Source organism: Eublepharis macularius, chromosome 3 (genome assembly GCF_028583425.1).
Source record: "Eublepharis macularius isolate TG4126 chromosome 3, MPM_Emac_v1.0, whole genome shotgun sequence".
Taxonomy (NCBI): Eukaryota; Metazoa; Chordata; class Lepidosauria; order Squamata; family Eublepharidae; genus Eublepharis; species Eublepharis macularius.
In genome coordinates, this window is record NC_072792.1 from 161,245,600 (window position 1) to 161,266,571 (window position 20,972).

At 41.9% G+C, this 20,972-nt stretch overlaps 1 protein-coding gene across 1 annotated transcript in view; it reads left to right on the forward strand.

The window, feature by feature from the left end:
• The window catches only part of GUCY1A2 (guanylate cyclase 1 soluble subunit alpha 2), a 205,403-nt gene that overhangs the window by 122,038 nt on the left and 62,393 nt on the right, over nucleotides 1–20,972 (forward strand). Inside the window, exon 6 of the mRNA XM_054974281.1 lies at nucleotides 11,385–11,528. Within this exon, the coding sequence (XP_054830256.1) occupies nucleotides 11,385–11,528 (144 nt within the window). The remainder of the gene's footprint in view (nucleotides 1–11,384; nucleotides 11,529–20,972) is intronic.

Sequence of the window (20,972 nt, forward strand, 5' to 3'; positions counted from 1 at the left end):
TGATCTCCAGATTGGTTTCCCTGGAGAAAGTGGCAGCATGTGTTGACAAGACCTTGGCAATTCTAGTGTTTCATTGCAGTAAAATAATGCTTCTAAAAATGCTCTGCCTGTGTTTTGCTTTAACTGTAGGGGAGCAGATGGTAACTGCCCCAGCCTAAATTTCTCAAGGGCTAAATAGTGTGCAAATAAAATGTGAGGCTGAGTTTTGCTTTCTGAAAAGTCCCCTTGCTTGAACTGAAAAGAAGACAAGAATACAACAGAGAAAACCAAAGGGGTAATTTTATTGGCAGCCTCCTGCAAACATGAAAGAAGGAAGCTGACATCCTGACAGGGATCCTTCTACAGTTTGATTGCCAGGGAAGCAGAGGTGTAGCAGCGTTAGACAATGGTCACATCTATGAAGTTGTCGGGCAGCAAGGTTATCTTTAGATAGCAGATCATAATGTGTAGAACTTCTCTTTGCAGAGGTTCTCTCTCTGCTCTTTTTCTCTAAATAATATTCCTAGGCTGCCTCTTACAAACAATGGTTTTAATACAGTTCCTAAACTCTCTCTTTAATAGATCAGAGAATCAGGGCTAGGTCCCTCCTACCTTAGCTCCTATAATAACAAGAACAACAACAACAACAACAACATTCGATTTATATACCGCCCTTCAGGACAACTTAATGCCCACTCAGAGCGGTTTACAAAGTATGTCATTATTATCCCCACAATAAACACCCTGTGAGGTGGGTGGGGCTGAGAGAGCTCCAGAGAACTATGACTAGCCCAAGGTCACCCAGCTGGCTTCAAGTGGAGGAGCGGGGAATCAAACCCGGCTCTCCAGATTAGAGTCCCACGCTCTTAACCACTACACCAAACTGGCTCCTCTACACCAAACGGGCTCCTGCAAAGTGAACTTTTTAACGTGCTTGTTCTGCTGGCATTCAAAAGTTAATATGGTAGCACTTTGGTTAGTGCAATGCTAGAGAAACAATGCTTAAGCCGAGAAAAGAAAGGCATTAGGTAATTGAGAGAAGTAAGGCCTCTTCCATGGTTTGCAGGGAATTGATGGCATGTGCATGTGTAGTAGGGTAGGGACAGGGGAGCAGGGTCACAGTAGAATGATCTATATGCCTTCATTGAAATGAAGGAAGCCAACATACAACAAACACCACTCTCCTTGTGATCAGGAGAGCCAGTGAGGGACTAGAGTGTTGGACTAGGGTCTGGGAGGCCCAGTTTCGAATCCCCACACTGCCATGGAAGCTTGCTGGCTGACCTTGGGCTAGTCACACACTCTCAGTGTAACCTACCTCATAGGATTCTTGTGTGGATAAAATGGAGGAGAGGAGAACAGTTTAAAGCAATTGGGGGTCACCATTGAGGAGAAAGGCAGAATATAAAAATAAATATGCTTTTTCAGAATTCCTGATTGTGTGTAGCAAGTCACACCTATTTTCAGCCTGTGATAGGGTTGCCAGTTCCCTTTATCCTCCCAGCAGAAGGTGGGGGACCTAGCACTTACTTTATTCCTGGGCCCATGATGCTCAAAGTACGTGCCCCCCCCCCTGCACCTTTGGGATAAAGTAGCCAGCCTCCAGGTGGTGGCTGGAGATCTCCCAAAATTACAACTGATCTCCAGGCCATAGAGATCTGTTCCCCTGGAGAAAATAGTTGCTTTGGAGGGATGACTCTATGGAATTATATCATGCTGAGGTCCTTTCCTTCCCCAAAGCCTGCCTTCTCCAGGCTTCATCCCTCAAATCTCCAGGAATTTCCTAACCTGGAGCTGGCAACCCTACTTTGCAATGATGTCACTTCCAGGAAGTGACAGCATCATGCAGGTGTGGAGGCGCATGCATGCTTCACAGTGGGCCAATTTTTACCTCAAGCGGGCCAAAACATTCCCACTTGGGGCCAAAATTAGCCCACTGCAAAGTGCAGGAGCACTCTCGGGGCACTGTACTTGGGAGGCCCGTTCCTGTGCTTTCCTCCTCCACTGGCCAGGTAAGTGGAACGTGGAGCAGAGGGTGAAAGCAGGGGATCCTCTGCCCCCACCGGGGGAAATGGGATTCCTAGTCTGTGACCATCTGAAGAGGGCTACAGAAGAGCAGAAATGTGAATCTAAGGATTTTCATGTAGCAAATCATGCCACAGCCATTGCCGTATTGGATACAACTAGAATGTAACTGCTTCTTGGTTCTGATCCTTCTAAGGATAGCCTTTTTTGTTTTTTGTTTTAGTATGGATAGTGTACTGATAGAATAGACATGCAGGCCTTTTCCTGTAAGAGCATCCTATGAAACTTCATTTCATGTTATGGGCATAGGAAGTTCTCTTATATGAAGTTGGGGGGAGTGATCATTAAGGGAAAGCATGATAGAGGTTTATAAAATTATGCATGCATTGGAGAAAGTTAGTAGGGAGAATTTTTTCTTCTTCTTCCATAATAGTAGAACTTTGGGGCATGGAATGTTGATGGGCAGTAGATTCAGGATGGACAAAAGGAAGTACTTCTTTATTCAATGAGAAATTAAATGGTGACGTTTCTTGCCAGTGGATGTAATGATGGCTGCTAGTATAGATGGCTTTAAAAGGAGATCAGAAAGATTTGTGGAGGACGGGCCTGTCAATCAACAGCTACTAGCTATGGTTACTAAAGGAAACCTCCATGTACAAAGCCAGTGCTAAGAGGTGACAGCAGGGCAGAGAGCTTTGACCTCCATGTCCTGTTTTTTAGTTCTCTGCAACAGCTGGTTGCCCGCTGTGTGAAACGGGCTTCTGGACTAGACAGACTGCTGCCTGTCTTCAGTCACAGAATTTATGGTACCTGTTCCTTCGGGCTCTTTTTGTTTCTTATTTCAGTATGAAATAAGAAACATCAGAAGAACATCTTGTGGAATCTGGCACAGGGGTTAGAAACACCTGCCAGGTTGCTCATAAATCAAAGAAAACATGGATCGATAGCATGCTTCCTTGTAAAAGGGGTAGGGGGAGAAACACACAAGAAAATCCACTTGCTTTGTTCTTTATGTTGAGGTTCTGAAAAGAATTTTCAGAAATAAAAGGAAAGACAATATGATTTCAGTTCATTGCGATCCTAAAAGCATTTGGAGAGGGGCTATGGCTCAGTGGCTGAGCATCTGATTGGCATGCAGTAGAGCCTAGGTTCAATCCCAGCATCTCCAGTATAGGATCAGGTGAAGTAAAAGACCTCAGCTTGCAACCCTGAAAAGCTGCTGCCGGTCTAAGTAGAAAATACTGACTTTGATGGATCAGTGATCTGACCCAGCATAATACAGCTCCATGTATTCTGAAGAAGTGAGCTGTGGTTCATGTAAGCTCATACCCTGTCACAAATTTTGTTAGTCTTATAGGTGGTACTGGACTCTTGCTCTTTTCATGTGTTTATGAGTTCACTGTATGTGAATGCTACAACCAGTGTTCGACAAAAACTTTAATGTTCTTTACGCTGGTTCCATTGAAAGGAGTCTGGGAAGTTAAGCTGATCTGCATTTTATTAGGAAAATATGTAGTCTGCTTTTCCAGAGACTTGCTTAAGGTACCAAGCAATAAAAAAGTAAAACCAATAAAAATCAAAATTAATATAACACCCAAATGGAAATGAACTTCATCAGCAATAATACGCCCCAACAGTCATAAAACCAACAGCAGCATGAAAGCATAAGAAGTCAATTAAATATTGAACAGGCCATAAGATGAGAGACAAATAGTAAGACAGACCACTGAAAAGTGCGACTAAAATTTCAACAAAAAACCTGGCGAAACAGAAATGTTTCAACATGGTGCCTAAAAGTTTGCAGAATAAGCATCAGGTGGGCCTCGAAGTATTCCAAAACCAGGATGCCCCTATTAAGAAGGCCCTGTCTTTAGTTGCCACCTGCCAGTATAGATGGAGGTGATCTTTCAGATCTTTGCCCCCCAAGCCATTTAGGGCTTTAGAGGTAAGCACCACATTTTGCATTGTGAAACATAGCCACTTGGCTTTTGTGAGTTGCTAGCTGCTGGGAATCTCAGTTTGTTTTCTGTGCTCAACTCAAGGCCCTATTTCTTTTAAACATTAAAGTCCTATATAGCTTGGGTTCAGGTTTTCTGAGGACGTTCCTGCTTCCATATGCATCTCAGATTTGAGATCAGCAGGAGAAATACTGAGAGATCAGGAGAAATATTTCCCCTGTATCTTTACCATCTGAAGTGCAACAAGAAACAGGGCAGTTGGGTGGCTTCTGAACTGAAGAACTTCCTCCTACAAATGGCCCAGCAAACACTTTATATTGAAGAGTTTTGGTATCCATTAAAAATTTGTTTCTTCCACCTAGACAAAAGAGGGGCCAATCTCACTTTGAACTGACTTTGCTCAGGATATTGGGAGAGAATCTTGCTGCTTCTACCTTCTACAGATCATCTTCCATGAAACATAGATGGACCAAAGGACCTGATCCTTCTCTTGAGTTTTGTGTCATTTGCCAAGAAATTAAGGGAGAGACAAGGTGTTGTTTCATGTCACACAGGGCTTTTGCAGTATGCAGGAGTGGTGTGAGTTTTTCACACTGTTTTTGTGTTTTGCAATCCCAGAGCAAGATCAGTTGACTTGGAAGAAGGTAATTACAAATATTATTTTTATTATTTATTTGATTTAAAACATTTTTATGTGGTCTTTCCACCCAAATAGGGTCTCCAAGGCAGCAAACAAATATTAAAACATTAAGCATATTAAAATAGCATTTTAAATGTATATATAAATACAATAAAAAGATACAGAGATATAAACAAACACACACAAAACCAGGGAGGAGGGCCAATAGGAGTTTAATGGGAATACACAAAAGGAAACAAAAAAGTCCTCACCTGCTGTTGGAAGACAATGACAGAGGGAGAGACGTGAATCTTCTTAGGGAGGGAGTTCCAAAATTTCAGTGCATGGCTGAAAAAGCCCTTTTCTGGGTTACCACCTGTCTAGCCTCAGATGGCAGGAGCACCTGAAGCAAGGCCTCCAAAGATGACCAGAGTGCACAGGGAGGTTTAGTATCCATAATGGCTAGATATTAATACAAACATGTATTCCTCAAATGATTAAAATACTTAACAGGCAATCCAGAAAAATGTAAGATTTAGCTAAAAGAAAGCCCAAGATACTATTGATTACTAGCAAGGAGATAAATGTGTTATCTCCTGGGAAATGTGAGGCCAGTGAGGCAAATTATTATGATACCACTGCTTAAATTGACTAACATTCTGCAGAGCATAAAGGGACCCTGAACCGCTCTGAAATAGGATGCATTTGTATTTTAGAGTCAAAAGACATAATATAAAGGCTACTTCATAACAGTGGCCAGCATCCTAGAATAGAGGAAAGCATAGCTGTAATATAACTTGGGTAGAATTAGTAGTTCCACCTCGTGATTTTTTTTTAAAGCTGAGAGCATAGACTATGTCCGTTTTCACACACTGATAAGCTCCTGGAAGATCTCACAAAACTCATGGCATTGCGGTGTCTTCATAGCGCGATTTCCTGTCATGATCCTGTTTAATGGCGTGATAACATCAGAAATTGCGTCATTAAACAGGATCATGATGAGAATTTGCGATATGAAGTTGCCGTTGTGCTGTGAGTTTTGCGCAATTTTCCGGGGGCTTACCGGTGTGTGAAAACGGCCTCTATAATAAATGTTGAACTAGGGAGCCTTTTGCTTCTTCAGGTATAGGTTGGAGGAAGGGCACTTGCAGTATTTTAGCCAGAAAATTAGGTTTAAGCTTACACAATACATGCTTCATTGGCTGGTTCATCTGTCTGTATAAATGCCAGAATGCAACAAATGTTTTTTATGTTAACAGAGCCTCATAAAAACTAGCATGTCAGTGAATCAGTGAGGAACTACAATGTATGCATTGTTTTCCTTACCTGACTTTAATCAAACCAAAGTACACTAAAATGGATTTCAAAATATGTGCACTTGTCAAGATCTGTGTAACACCGACAAGCTCTTTGCAAGCCAATGAGGTGATTCTAGTAATAGCCCCATAAAGATGCTCAGCGAAGGCTCTTACAGGGGTACTTAGGCGATTATGAAATAACAGAGTCGAAGCTGCTTAGCCGTATGCAGTGTGTGTTGCTGAAGGACCACCATTAGCGTAAAATTGGCCTTCGAGTAACTATGTGCAAAAGAGAGAGTCAGACAGGTTATACGCTGGCAGACGTCAGAGAACCTTTCGCTGCGAATGCAAGTCTCTTGGAAACAAGTGGAGAAACAAGTGTATTGGTGCCTGGAATAACCTCTAAAAGACAGCTTTTCCTTCTGATGGAAACAGCTGTTCATGGTTCAGTTGAGCACCTGTAACGTTTAATTCCCTTTTTAGTATATCTGTAAATACCCTATATAATAGCTTAATTGGATCTAGAAACTTGTGGGGGAAACTGGAGAAAGGACTCAAAAAGGAACAAGCAGAAGGAGGGAGGGGAGGAGAAGAAAAAGGCGCTCTTCTTTTAGAATGGATTAAGTCAGAGACGGAAGGAAAATAGGTTCTGGGACTCGCCAGCAGGTTATTACTCTGACTATGTAAGTTCCATCAGAGAAGGGACTCCAAGATACTTCTGCCTCCAGCACTGTGAACAGCTCCTTCCTATTTTAATAGTGCTTGCTGGCTTTCTGAAGTGTGCATTAGACTGCATGTCAAACTTTGAAACACAGACATGCATTCTTGATGCACGGGTTCTGTAACAAGAATTATCCTGGAGTAGGAGAAAAAAAATAACATATGAAACGGCCTTATACTGAGTCTACCAAGGCCAGTATTGTCTGATCTGAATGGTAGTGGGCCTCCAGGCTCGCAGACAAGAGGTCCTTCGCATTACCTGGTCTTTTTAGCTGGAGGTGCCAGCGTTTGAGCCCGAGAACTTCTGCATGCTGAGCAGAGGCTCTTCCACTGAGCCACAGCCCCAGATCTTTAAAGCAGTCCTTTTAGGTAACTAGATCATTCTGAGATCAACACCCAACAATTGCCAGGAGGTGCTTCTCCCCAGCCCCCGGGGCTCGTTTGAGGCCACTTTTCTTCCTTCTTCCTTTGGAATCAACCTTTTAGCAGAACCAGCCTACAGGCAGGTTGATCAGCTCCTCTAGATTTGCTTTAATTGTGCTGATGCTTTCATCGGTTCCTCGCCTGGCTTGGTCCTCCCTGAACCTGTGCATCTCTTTGACACCCCATATGGTCTGCGCCTAGCCTGCTTTCTCTTAGCTGACCCATTTACCCAGTTACACTGTAATGTTCTGGCTTCCTCCTGACAATTGTTTGTCTGTAGTCTGCCATCCATAAGCAGATGTGCATTGAGTGCAAAAAGGCTTGTATCTTCCCACCCTAGCCCTGTGGGTAAAGACGGGATGCAGAAATTTTCAACACCTGCCTGCCTGTCAGAGGAGAGACTGTTTCCATCAAGGGCTGAGCTGTTGTCTTCTGTTCTGCCCTTCCCTTCCAGCCTCTGGAACTGTAAAGGGGATGGCCCCCTGGAAGGAAGGAAGGAAAGAAGCGGGAGCCAATGTGGTCTAGTAGTTAAAGTGTCAGACTAGGATCTGGGAGACCCAGGTTCAAATCCAAACTCTGCCGTGGAAGCTTCCTGGGTAAAATTGGACCAGTAACACACTCTCATCCTAACCATCCTTACAGGGCTGATGTGAGAAGGGGAGAATGTTGTAAGCCACTTTGGGTCCCCATTGAGGACAAAAGTGGAATATAAAGGAAGGAAATAAATAAATGGAACTGCCCTTTGGAAGGAAGGAAAGAAGCAAGAGCCTTCTTGGAAGAGCTGTTACCACCTGCTGTGGTCTGTTCCCCACTCTGTGGATTAGTCGGTTAGATTTGATATTAGGGAATCTGATGGTTTTTCTGTTTTTTATTGTGTATTTATTTCTCTTTTTTGACATTGTAAGGTATTTTAAGTCTGCACTGAGTAGAGAAAAGCAGGTGAAAAGCACCTAAATAAATAATTAATTCATATTTGCTGCTTGGCATTAGCGATGTAATGTGTGAGTGCATGCATAGAAGGTGTTTGCTGCAAATTATAATTAAGACAAAAGTGTGCTTTGGTTATTAAAAGATGAAGAAACTTTCCTTAAGGTGAATATGATTGCTTTCCTGTGGACTGCCAGTCTAAACAGTCTACATTCTTTGCTATGGTATTTGCTAAAGCTCTGTGTATATTGCTGGGACTGTGATATTTCAAGATTTATTCAACATGTATATCACCTTCACAGGCTACAGTCCCAAGAACAGTAACAAACCTGCAGTGGAAGAGAGATTCCTCATGCTTTTCAAAAATGAAACATGAAAATAAAATTTCAGTCATGGCAGTTGGAATTTTTATTATTGTGATCATTGTTGAGTTGTGGATTCAGAATAAAATCCAAACTGGTCCTGGCTTGGCCAGAAATATAAAAAGCAGCACTTGTCAAACCAGCCACCTGAAATCAAATTTCCATTTTGCTTTTGCATTAACCCCCAAACCTTTTGTCGTTTGATCAGAAGAAGAAATTGAATTGTCAGAGAGGTATTTTTTTTCTTTTTCCAATACAGTTTGTTCTTTTCTGTGCTGGAGTTTACCTCTTTTTGACGTGGGTGTAATTCCAACTCCTTTCAAGAGAGAGCTGACGTATGGACTTGTTCGTTGTAAAATAGAGTGCTCAGCTGCGACAGTTTTAATCCAAATTGTCTATTAAGCTTTTACAGGGAGCCTGCTGGGAGAGGCTGAGTTGCCATACCAGCATTTCCCCCTCTGCACCTGCTCTTTTCAATGCACCGGTTTTCTCTTATTTTTGTGGCAAAAAGCATGCATCAGAGAAGCCACAAGTGTGACCCCCTGTGATTACATTTTGATGCTTATTTCAAACCGCTGTTTTGAAATGGGGAATGGGGGGCGGGAGTAGAAGTCCAGAGAGCATCAACTGGAAAGATTGCTGTTTCACACAAGGCACCACTTTCTTACATATGAGTAATTGTTACCTTGTGTATTTGTTCCATAAAAACCCTTAAGTGGAAGAATAGCATCCATTCAGACTGAGGTGCCTGGAACAGACTTCCAGGGCAGTCTTCCTAGATGTTTCTATCAACAAAATGTTGTAAGCACGACAAACTTTTGAGCAGTTCTGTTCCAGAATATTGTTTTAAACTTGACTATTTCTCTATATATGGATAGTGCCATGCTTATAGGGTTTTTTCCCCCTCTCGCTTGATACTATAGACTTGTTGACAGGTTCAGAGCAGACCATGTAATTTCTAACTTAATCTGTTATGGAGTGGGAAGAGCTTGGAGTTCTTTCAATAGGAAAAAGGACTCTGAAGAAACATGCTTTGTGCTCTTGGAGGAAAGTGATAGGAATGCTGTAAAGATTATTATCAGTATGTTGTTCACCACCCTGAACCATGTGTATTCAGAGGTTAGGATGGTTTATAATTCGAAATAAATAAATAAATAAATAAATAAATAAATAAATAAATAAATAAATAAATAAATAAATAAATAAATAAATAAATAAATGTAGACTGAGAAAGATTGCCTCTTTGGAAACTAATTCAGGCTTGCAATTAGCCACTCACTTAGTTGCCTGGTATATAGAGCCTTAGGATAGCTGTCATAGTGCGCTCCTGTACACCTGACAGCACTACGAAGGCTATGCCTGTTGCCTCTTCCTCACGTATCACCTTTTTCTTAAACCACAAAGTACAATTGGACATGTATACCTGTAGCCAGATGGACTTTTCTTTTTTAAAAAACAAACACTCTGGGATGGGAGTTTTTGTTAACAAAAACGCATGGGGAGGGGTCATGGTTAACCTTTTACTCACCCATCAGTTCCCCACTCCAAATGACTCCCCTTGGTGGCTTTTTCCCTTGCAAGGTTTTAAATGTGTGTGATCAAACATGCCTCTGGAACAGGGGGAGGGGATGTGACTTTCTTCTGCATGCCGAAGGTTCTAGGTTCGATCCAGTTAAAAGAATCAGATGTGATGTGATGCCAGTCTGACTCAATAACAGTGGCCTTGATAGACCAATATTCTGACTCAGTATCACTAGAAATAGTTGTATTTTATTTGTTAGCAGAGCAACCCAGTCAGAAGTGTTTTCCCAACATGCAGTAATTAGACTCTTAGACAAATAATTGTAAAAGGCCCTTTTCATACAGCCTTTCTAAACCATTTTGGCTGCCAGTTGCTAAAAGATTTTTTTTAACCTTTCCAGACAGCTGCTTGTGTCCTGTTTGCAGTGCAGTTTTTTTTAAAAAAAAAACCCTTTTTCCTGTCCTCAAGTTTTCAGTGCGCTTCCCATTCACTGCAGAGTATTGTTTGAAATGTCCGTAGTACTTCCAACACAAAAGTAACAGAGAAGAAATGAATCCTGACTACAGTTCCATGCTGAATACCCCCTTACCCAAGAATCCTAAGGGAAAAGCTGATAATTTTACTTTGGTGAAAGGTGCCTATATTCAGTCATTTAAATAATAAAAAAAAGACTTCATCTGTCCAGGGTCAGTCAAGTTGGTCTCCCCAGTGGTCTGATTCAATATAAGGCAGCTCCATGAGTTTACCCTTTTCCAGATGTTATAATTGGGCATACCAGGAGCCTACCAACCATACATATATCCTCCTGATATGTGCAGTGCCATGTTTATGAACAGGGTAACATATGTATTTACCATGCACATGTGGCCCTGGTATGCACAGACTGAACACTGCATTGTTTAGTGTTTGCATTCTCATGAACTGAGGCCACTAAATACATGTGATGCTGCTGTTCACACATGGTGACTGCATGTATCAGGAGGATCAAAGATAGCACATGCTCTCAATATGTGCACATGCTCTCAATATGTGTAGTTGGTAGGCTTATAAAGTCTGTCTGAAGAAATACTTTTGTCTCTCATGGATCTGGTGGCTAAGTGAGTTTTAGCTTCATGGGAAAGGAAGAAGAATTTCTATTCCTATTATATTTATATTGATTGTTCTCCGTCTAATATGTCTTATATCCCAACGGGACTACCTTCAATAGAACTGAGTCTGTAATACATTTCCTTTAAGACTCACCCAGTCCAGAAATCTACTTCCTTTAGGTGAAAATCCTGTTACAAGCAACACTCAATGACACGAGATGTCCTCCTCAGTTTTAATGATAATGTGTGCCATAATGATAAATGACAGTGCGACATACTGTCAGTATTTGATGGTGCCTGTTTGCAAACTTAGGGGATAATTATACTCAGTTGTTTAATAGCGTATCTTATTGATGTTGTGCTGACATGTTTTTAAGCAGCGTTTGATGATTGCAGATAGTTAATGGTACAGATTCCCAGCTCATTAGCAAACTCATGCATTTGATTTGTCTGATTGCGGCAGGTGGAAACAATAGGCGATGCATACTGTGTGGCGGCCGGGCTCCACCGGCAGAACCTAAATCATGCAAAGCCCATAGCCCTGATGGCCCTGAAGATGATGGAACTGTCAGAAGAGGTTCTCACGCCAGATGGAAGGCCTATTAAGGTAACTTTCTTTGTTCTGTATTCCCTGCAAGCAAGCTGAACCTGTGTGCTGTAAATGTTGATCCTTTGATTGGTGCAGTCCCCCTGTACAGGTACATGAGGCTAGAGTGCATACTTTTGCCATAGAAGTGCCAGCTTTGTGGAATAATCTGCCGGAGGAGGTATGTAGGGCCCCATCACTCCATAAATGTTGACAACTATTCAAGGCTATTCCCTTTCAGAGGACCCTTTTGAAAATCTGAGCAGGTGGCTTGCTCTCTGATTGTGCATAGTTTGATTTTAAGTACTTTTGGAGATTTTTAGTTAGTAAGCTGCTTTGATGATGGTGATAAAGAGGCATAGAAATATTAAAATAATTTTTTGGTCACCACTGACTTAGTTTGATGAAAGATTTCTATATCATCAAACACTCAGCACAGCATAGAATGAGCAACAATAAATGCAACAATGGAAATATTCAAATGCTACAACATCAATTAATTAACATAGCATACTATAAGATCCATTGTCCAAAATAAATACTATCAATAACAACACATTTACAGAGGCCCTGCTGTTGGCTGCTAAAGAAGGTACATAATAGTACCGTCCTTCTGGACAGATTAATGCCCTACTCAGAGCGGTGAACAAAGTCAGTGTTATCATTATCCCCACAATACAGCTGGGGAGTCGAGGCTGAGAGGAGTGGCTTACCCAAGGTCACCTGTTGAGCTCATGACAGTTGTAGGAGTCAAACTGGCAGAGTGCTGATTTGCAACCTTACCACTTAAGCACTATGCTACAGCAGCTCCTATGGGTAGTCTTCTCCAATGCAAATGCTCTGGCTGTTGGGTACTGAATTTGTAACTCATGAGCAACAGAGCTGAATAACAGAATTTTTCTTACCTTATGTAGCTAACTTGGGGACTGCTTGTCATGGGTGGAAAATTCCTGCTGGCTTATGCTTTATTTATCCAGTAGTTTTTTTTGTTCCAGAGAGCTCAAGGAAATTCAATTGGTTCTCCTTTTTTTCATTTATCCATACAACAAAAGGTGCAAAGACGTAACTGGTCCAAGGCCATCCAGTGAGTTGCATAATGAGTAGGGTTTTGAACTCAAGTCTCCTCAGGTATAGTCCAGCTTGCTAACCACTACACCAGAATAGATCTCCGGAAATATCACAGGAAATGTTGTCATTACCTGCCAAACATGAAGTTACAGGGAGGCTGTACATTTTAGGAGCAGTGCACATACTTTGCTTGTAGAAAGATTCAGTCCTCTGGCTGAAGGATCTCGGAGATTAACACAGGGAAAGAGTCTTTCTCACAACCTTAGAGAGCCATTGCAGTTTTCAGTACATAGTTTTGAGTTGTTTGGAACAACGCACCCATTATATCTTATAAGATGGAGCATAAAAATAAATAAGTGATTTGATTATGTCTCAAAATGTTGAAGGCCTACAAACCCCCTTTCAAACTTTAGCAGCCCTGAACTGTGGAAATGAATGCTTAATAGATATTCAGCATCTTATTTAAGGGATATCCTTTCGCATTAAGGATATGTTGAGCATTATAGTTTGAAGGCATGAATCCATTCTTCCCAGTGTTACAAAAAAATCTTCTACGTTCTGCCACATCCAAGAGGAAACTTTTTAACTGCAGGTCCCTGCCTCCATGTTTAAAACTAGCCCCTTGTAACTATTATCCATGTTGATCCATTGAGCCGCAAAGCTTAAATCTCCACTGTTTATCAGCTTGCAGTTATAGCAACACTGTAGCCCACTGACTGTTTACTTCACTGCCCACATAACCTCCTGCTTTCCTTTGCTTACCTGAGACTAGAGTTGCCAGCCCCCCAGTGGGCACAGGGGATCTCTGTCCACATTTGATGTTTCCTGCTGCCACTTAGAGCAGTAGCGTTAGAAAAATAAAATCAATAAATGGTCTGGGTCAATGGCGTGTTGTCACTTATGGAAAATCTAGAGGTGACATCACACCTCTCTAGGAATAGGCTAAAATGCTGTCATTTTTCTTGGAAGTGATATTAATCCTCCCTAGAAACCATAACAAATTCTATGGCTTTATTATAGAGTTTCAGCCAATTCCTAGACAGGCATGACATCGCTTCCAAGATTTCCTGGAAATGATGTCATGCCGTTAGCCAATATTAACCCCTCCATATCCTTGCACCCTCAGGTCTGGCAGCCCTACCTAAGGCACAAGTGACAAAAAGTGCAACCCACAGCTGAGTTACACCCTTCTAAATCCATTGAAGATAATAGGTTTAGAAAGTTGCAACTCCAGTTAGGATTGCATTTTAAATAAGCAAACACTGTTCATCTCCCTTTATTTAGCCCATACTGCAGACTGAAGTATTCTCTTTGTAATCAGTGATGCTCTGATACCAATCCTTACTAGATGGATTATTTCTTTCATTTACAAGGGAACATGGCAAAACTGTGCTTATATGTATTAGAATTAGCTTGTCTGTTCAGTAAGCAAACAAACCAGAGATGCGCAAGGCTGCCTTGTTTTCCAGCAACTTCCGCTCTTGTGGATTCTGTACAGCAGTGCTAAGAAGATGTTTCTGAAAAGCTTGATTAGGAAGCATTGCTGCTGTTGTCTGTAGGAAGATTTCTCTCTTTTTGTTTCATTATTAGATTATTTTACATATCTCTATATTTTGTTAAGGTTTTGTTAAGGTTTCGGGACTGAAGACCAAACTATTTGTATATTCTAGCAGAAATATAGTATTGCTCAGTTCTTTCCTTCATGAATTTAGTTATGTAACAAATTTATGCAATATTTATGCAGCTTTAAAGGAGCTGATGCTAGGTGCCAACATTACCCATTGCCTTCAGCATCCATCTCTGTTTAAGAAAAAAAAATCTCTGGCAGCGTATAGTCTATGTAAACAAAAGTAATCATCCTTACTATAATGACGTAGGGATTTTTTTTCTGCACCGACTCAATTGCTGAACAAGGCTAAGATGGGGAATCAGATTCGAATCCTGTTTTCCTAATGTTCTCAGTGTTCCCAATTGCTAATCACTGCTGTGTTTTGTGGTCTTCTCAATAAGCTGGGTAATAGCACCTCATTTAACAGCAGGAGCTGGCTATCAAGATGTTCCATAAGATACAATAAACTACAGCTCATTAAAGTTTAAATTCATTAACGAGCTTGCAATGCATACTGTAAAATTATTTTCCAGCCCCTCTCCCCATTTTAATTTGAGTAACATTTGGTTCAATAAAACGAACGTAATTGCACAATCTTGGCATTAATGCAGGCAGCACCTCCAGGGAGATAACTCTTCACTAACTCCTATAGGGTCATTACTGAACATTGGGAATACATATTAGAAAAATCCGTCTCTGAATGTGTAGAACTGGAGCACGTGTCTTGGATTTTTAAACAGAAGATACAACATATGTGAAGCTGAATCCGGTCCTTCCGTTCTTTTCCTTAAACCAGAAATGAGCTAATTTGCTAGACCTGAAAGAAAACCCCGGTAGGGATGCCAGAACCCGCCACCCAGCATCCTACTGCTTTCCCTGCTGGTGTGCTGGTGTCGCTGCTGGTAAAAATCAGAATTGACATCAGAGATATGCTAGAATTTACAGAAATCTGTGGTAAAACAAAACAGTTTTTGTAAACTCTAGAGTATCTAATGACATCACTTCTGGTTTTGTGAGGTCAGTGCCCTGGTGCAGCGCCAGGGCATGAGGCTCCAAGTCCCCAAAAGTTGCTGCTGGCTGTGGCCTGGAAACCCGTACCCGTACCCCAGGGTGTGCAAAGAGTGCAAAGTTAGGCCTTCCTACATTCCCAGTTCATTTTTCTCTGTTGAAAGGCCAGCAAATGTAGAAATCTAAGGTCTTGTTTCACCACTCCGAACCCCAAAGTGCATTGAAATGGGATAGGAGTACACCTGCTGTAGTGGTTTTCAGACATTGATTTCCTTGATGAAGTATCAAGCTTCGTCTGTTGTTGAAATCCTGCATGTCGCAGAGAATCCTGGGATGCGTTCTGCCTTCTCCTTCTCCTCAAAATGAGAGCCCACCACAAATCTTGTCCATCACTCCATTGCAGGAAGAGATTTGCACTGGTGGATAGTTGCCTTTTCATTACAGATCATATTGTTGAGCTTCTGGGGACTCCTGAAGTTTATGTGAACAGAACTATTGATCAATGGTTAGCCCCCCCCATATTAAATCACATATTAAACACAAATTAAAATCACATATTAAACACAAATAGATAAAAAGTGGACCCATGTCCCTTCCTCTTCCGTAGAATATTTGCAGACATTTGTTGTTAAATGTTCTCTCATCTTGAGTCTGTAATCGATTGTGCCTTTCTCATCAAGAGGACTCTCTCTCTTAGGGTTGCCAGCCCCAGTTTGGAAGATTCGTGGTGGTTTTGGGGTGGAGCCTAGAGAGGAAGGGGAGGAACCTCAGCAGGGTATAATGCCATTTTCTCCTGGGGAAATGATTTTTGTTGGCTAGAGATCAGTTGTAATTCCATAATATCTTCAGTCGCCACCTGGAGGCTAGCAACCCTAGTTTCTCCCCATATGTTCCTATGTGCCAGCTGTGGCTGTTCCCCTGCTTAAGGTAGCTGCCTGGCATCAACAAGATACTTTTCTCCTCATACCTCTCACCCAATTGAATGGGCTATCTCTGCAGATGGAATCAGACTTGAATATCTGGAGTGGGATTTAGCCCCCTACCACAATTGCCTCTTTGCCTTTTCCTCATATATGTGCAGTTGGAGAGATTATGCATCCCCATGGGAAACCCTTCCTACATAGACACGTTTGTGCATGCACACACCTCCTGTCATATTGATGAGCACATTGCTTGTCAAGGAAGGCTTGTTAGCAGTATGCTGTTTCTAACCTCCCCAGTTTATCATTCAACATGTGAGCTCATTTTTAAGAATTCTAGTCTTGCCAGAGACATTGATTAGAATCTTCACTAAAAAGAGTGCTTTTCCCCTTTAAAATTATTCTCAGTGATTATTTTCATATTTTTAGTGTGCAACGGTGGCACTAATGGGTTTGAGGAGGGGGGCATGTAGCTAGGGAGGCACAGAGGAAAAGCAAACGCCAGTTATCATGAGATTGTTAAAATCAACTCTGCAATTATGTAGATGCATTGCCTGCAGCACTGGCTGTTGAAAGCCACAAAGGGAGGGAGATGGAACGGGTCAAAATCTGCTTTAAAATATGCTCCTTCATCATGAGAAAATTCATGTGGTTTGTGGAGTTGGGAATGCTGGGTTGTTCAGGGACTGAAAATCAAAATAAATAGGGAAGTACTGACAAAGGTGCCTTATGAGTCAGACCACTGGTCTATTGCTTTTCTTCCCTTTTTAAAAATGTACTTTCTACTTTTATCCAAGACTCCACACAAATTTTTTTAAAAACAAGTAATAGCAACATCAAGCTAAAATACAATAACAGCACTGACGTACCATCAGGGACACTGGCTCCAAGACAGTCTGGAAACCTGCAGTTCTCCAGTATCAGCCTGTGGGGTCCTTCTTGCACTGTGCTGGTGGCACTCTGCAGCTCACCCATTTGCAATTACCATCAACCAAAAGAGCCGTGTTTATTTCATCCCTGGCGTGAGGTCTGCACCTCAAGGAGGCTCATAGGTTACCTGTTCCTAGGGCTTTTTTTTTGGAAAAGAGGTGGTGGAACTCAGTGGGTTGCCCTGGAGAAAATGGTCACATAGCCGGTGGCCCCACCCCCTGATCTCCAGACAGAGGGGAGTTGAGATTGCCCTCCACGCCACGGCGCAGAGGGCAATCTCAACTCCCCTCTGTCTGGAGATCAGGGGGCAGGGCCACCGGCCATGTGACCATTTTCAAGAGGTTCCGGAACTCTGTTCCACCATGTTCCTGCTGAAAAAAAGCCCTGCCTGTTCCTCTGGTGGCAGCTGTTTCAAGGTGGGATCCAGGAGCCAACCACAAGCCCGAACCACCTTGCCCACTTCCCTCAATGAATCACTCAAATACCTTTAATGGCACACGAGAATCTAAGACCGCAAACAAGTCAGTATAAAATTACAGAAAATATCAGAAGACAATCTATTTATACAAAGCTTGTCTGAATCTTAAGCAGACCCACTAAAACTCTGCAACAACTCTAGAAATCACTGTATCATTATCCTTCAACAGAAAACAACAAAAGGATAAATTGTTCTGGTGTTCAATATATAGTGGCAACCTCTCAAACAACATTCTTTGTAACTTATCATAACTTATAAATGGCATTCCAACATTGTATGCTGTATAGTATCTGGGCGGTTGGCACCACACAAACAGTGTCTTTCTAAAAAGGCGACTTGCTGGTATCTCCCTTGAAGGACACTGGAGGGGAAGGCATTTGGTCTGGCCAACATAAAGGCCCTACGACAGCCCGGGATCCCAAGATCGTAAAAGGACTGCAGAATTCTGTCAACGTACGTGGTCAATCCTAATGCAGCTGAGGAACAAACAAAAAGTTGGGCTGGAAATAACTTCTGTTGCTCCCAATTTAGTAAACGCTGCTTAACACAATTTAGGATATAGGCCTCATGAGACATAAATAAGTCATCCACTGCCAGTCCCATATGCTTAAGTTTACTCAGTATGCCCACTGACCACGCACCCATTTTCCTGAAATACGGGGCAGAAGTTGTGTTGAGGGACAGTACTCAAAAGAGCACATGGCATGTCAAAGAGCCTCCTGTGGCTCCCGAGCCACTGAGTGATTATCACTGCTCTATACTGTTTGGATCAGCAGTGCAGCTCCAGTGTCTCAAGCTGAGATTCCACAAAAACTTTTGGTGTTTTCTTAATTGAGATCCTGTTGAACTGTGACTTGCTTGCTTCTTAACCCCTGTGTCTTGCAGAGGATGTGAGCGAAGTCTTATCAGGCCTCTCAAGAATTGAGGATGTGCCCATTCTTCTGCACATGGCAGAGGAAGCTTGATAATTGTGGGAAAGTTGTATTTCAGGGAAAGTTATCCACCATTACTTATTTTCTCTCGGTGGGTAACTCCTGGCCTTCCCTGGAATTAGTTTGAAAACGGCTGCTGTCAAGTGGACGACCAGTACTATGAAGGTGAATTTCACCATTGGCTGATTCTGCACATGTTGGATAATGCACTTCCAATCCTCTTTATAGATCATTTGGAACTGATTTTTTTTTTTTTGCGTGGAACAAAAAATCCACCTCAAACGATTGATAAAGTGCATTGAAAGTGCATTATCCAACGTGTGCGGAATCAGCCATTCTCTCCTCTCAGGACTCTGTAAAGTGGAAGATCCTTTCTGATTGAGTTTTAAGCGGACCCTTTGTTTCTCTAGATCCAAGACCCATGAGCCCAACTTGAGGTGGTGGGGAGGCATGTGTCTACCTTCTCCCATATCTTGTCCCTTGGAGCAGTGCTGTTTCCTCCAGTGCTGTTTCCTCTGAATCTACTCTCTGCCAGTCATGCCTGGTAAGTCGGGGTGGAAAGTATCAAATGCCCACGGTTACTGAGCAGCACCTATGCATGACTTGAGCCCTGCAAAGTTAATAGCAGGTTTCTGCTGGAGGCAGCCAAGACAATGAACAGAGCTTTTGTGGTGTTTGGTGCTACTGATAAATGGCCAGTGGTGTTGTGAGCCTATAGAGGCCAGCATGGATGCTGTGAACTCTTCACTGTTCATTAGCAGTGCACCTGAAAGACATTCTGTATCTCCCAACACACTGTTGCTGGTAGGAGAATGTGGCCACCCCCTGGTAACTGTGGCTGGAATTTGCTGTTTCCTGTCCGAACTCACCAGCCACCTCTGCTCTCTGCACTTGGGTTACTAGGTAATGGATAGGTAGTGCTAGTGGACAGGTATTGGCAAAAAGGTAGTGTTTTTTCCTTTTCCAGTCCTGTATTTCTTTAACAATGAGATTTATATTCTTTTTTGAGCTGTGCTGATGTTTCACACAATCTTTATAAAGCTATTTTAAAATCCTGCTTTTTAAAGGTTACAAGAGCCATGGTCCTCAAACTCATTATCCTAGAACAGTCTCATTAACTTCCAGAGGAATTCTGTAATACTGTTCCAGAGAAGGTATCTAATTTTTATCTCCATAGAATCTTTTACACATTGACGTATCTGCTAAGAGATTCTAGAGGGCTCTGGAAAATAGTTGAGGTGCATATTCCATTCATGTAAGACGCTGAAGGGCAAGTTGAGCTTTACCATTGCCTCAGGTGAACTGAAAATGTGACAGGAATATATCCAATATTTTTCTTTGGTTGCTCATTTGAAGGGAAGATTGATATGGCTGGGTCGGTTTTCTTACAAGGAAGTTTATCTGCCTTCCTATGCCTTACTGACCTTATTCACTGAAGAACCTCTGGTAAACTCCCAACAAACAACAGGTTTCTCTTGAACACAGTTTGAAAACTAGTACTACTAGTTTAGAGAAACACAACTAAGAAGTACTGATCTCAATGAAAAACAAGTTGGCTTCCTTGAAAATTCTTGCTGTTATCTTGCCACAGCAAGGCCATCCTCATTTGCTTCATGTTTTGGCCAAACTGTGGTGGAAACTCCCTTTTTTATCTTATGGAAGATGAAATCCCTCAGATAGCTGGCAGAACTTCTAGCTTAGTAGCCTTCAGGTACATTTTAAAGGGTAAAAAAAGAAAAGAAAGAGAGCAAGAAAGAGGGATTGTTGATATCTGAGCAGAATCTTTCATTATCACATGCTTTACTTTGAACCTTGATTCCCATTTGCCTGTGGTAAAGGTGGTAGAGATGACAGGAGAATGTGTAAATCACTCGAGAGCTGTGTACATTAAGCCAGACAAGCGCTCTTGCAAAAATGCAGAGGCCTTTTGCGTCTGCTGATAATTCCATCACTGGCATGTGGAAACCTTCCATTCCTCTGTAATGTTCCTTCCTCCCACCATGGTATCCTAGCAACTCCCCCCCCCCCCCCATTTTTTCCTTAATGTCTAAATCATTCCCAATAAGCTCCAAAATAGCCTATTTCAGGTTGGCGAGCTTGAAATGAGAAATTATTTGTCATTTCATGCAGTAACATCATTGTGAAACAGTATGTTTGCATTCTGAGCAACTAATCATGTATTACTGCCTGAACAATATGATTATATAACAGGATTTCTTCAGCTCTGGGGCTCTTTTTCTTCTTAAAGTTAGTGGACTGATGGATGGTGGCAGTGTTTGTCCTACCACCATCAGTGTTGGGATGAATTAGTGGTTACAAAGTGCAGATTTGCAGATTGTACAGAATTCCTTGGGCAAAGGGAATATTCCTGTGTGAGCATATAACTAATAGAAACCTATATACACACTCACCCTACAGTCTGTAATTAAAGTAGCTTCAGGTGATGTTCAAGAAAGAAATAAAGTACAATAATCAAAACACAGGAACAATGAAAATTAAAGGAATAGAAACTAATTAAGT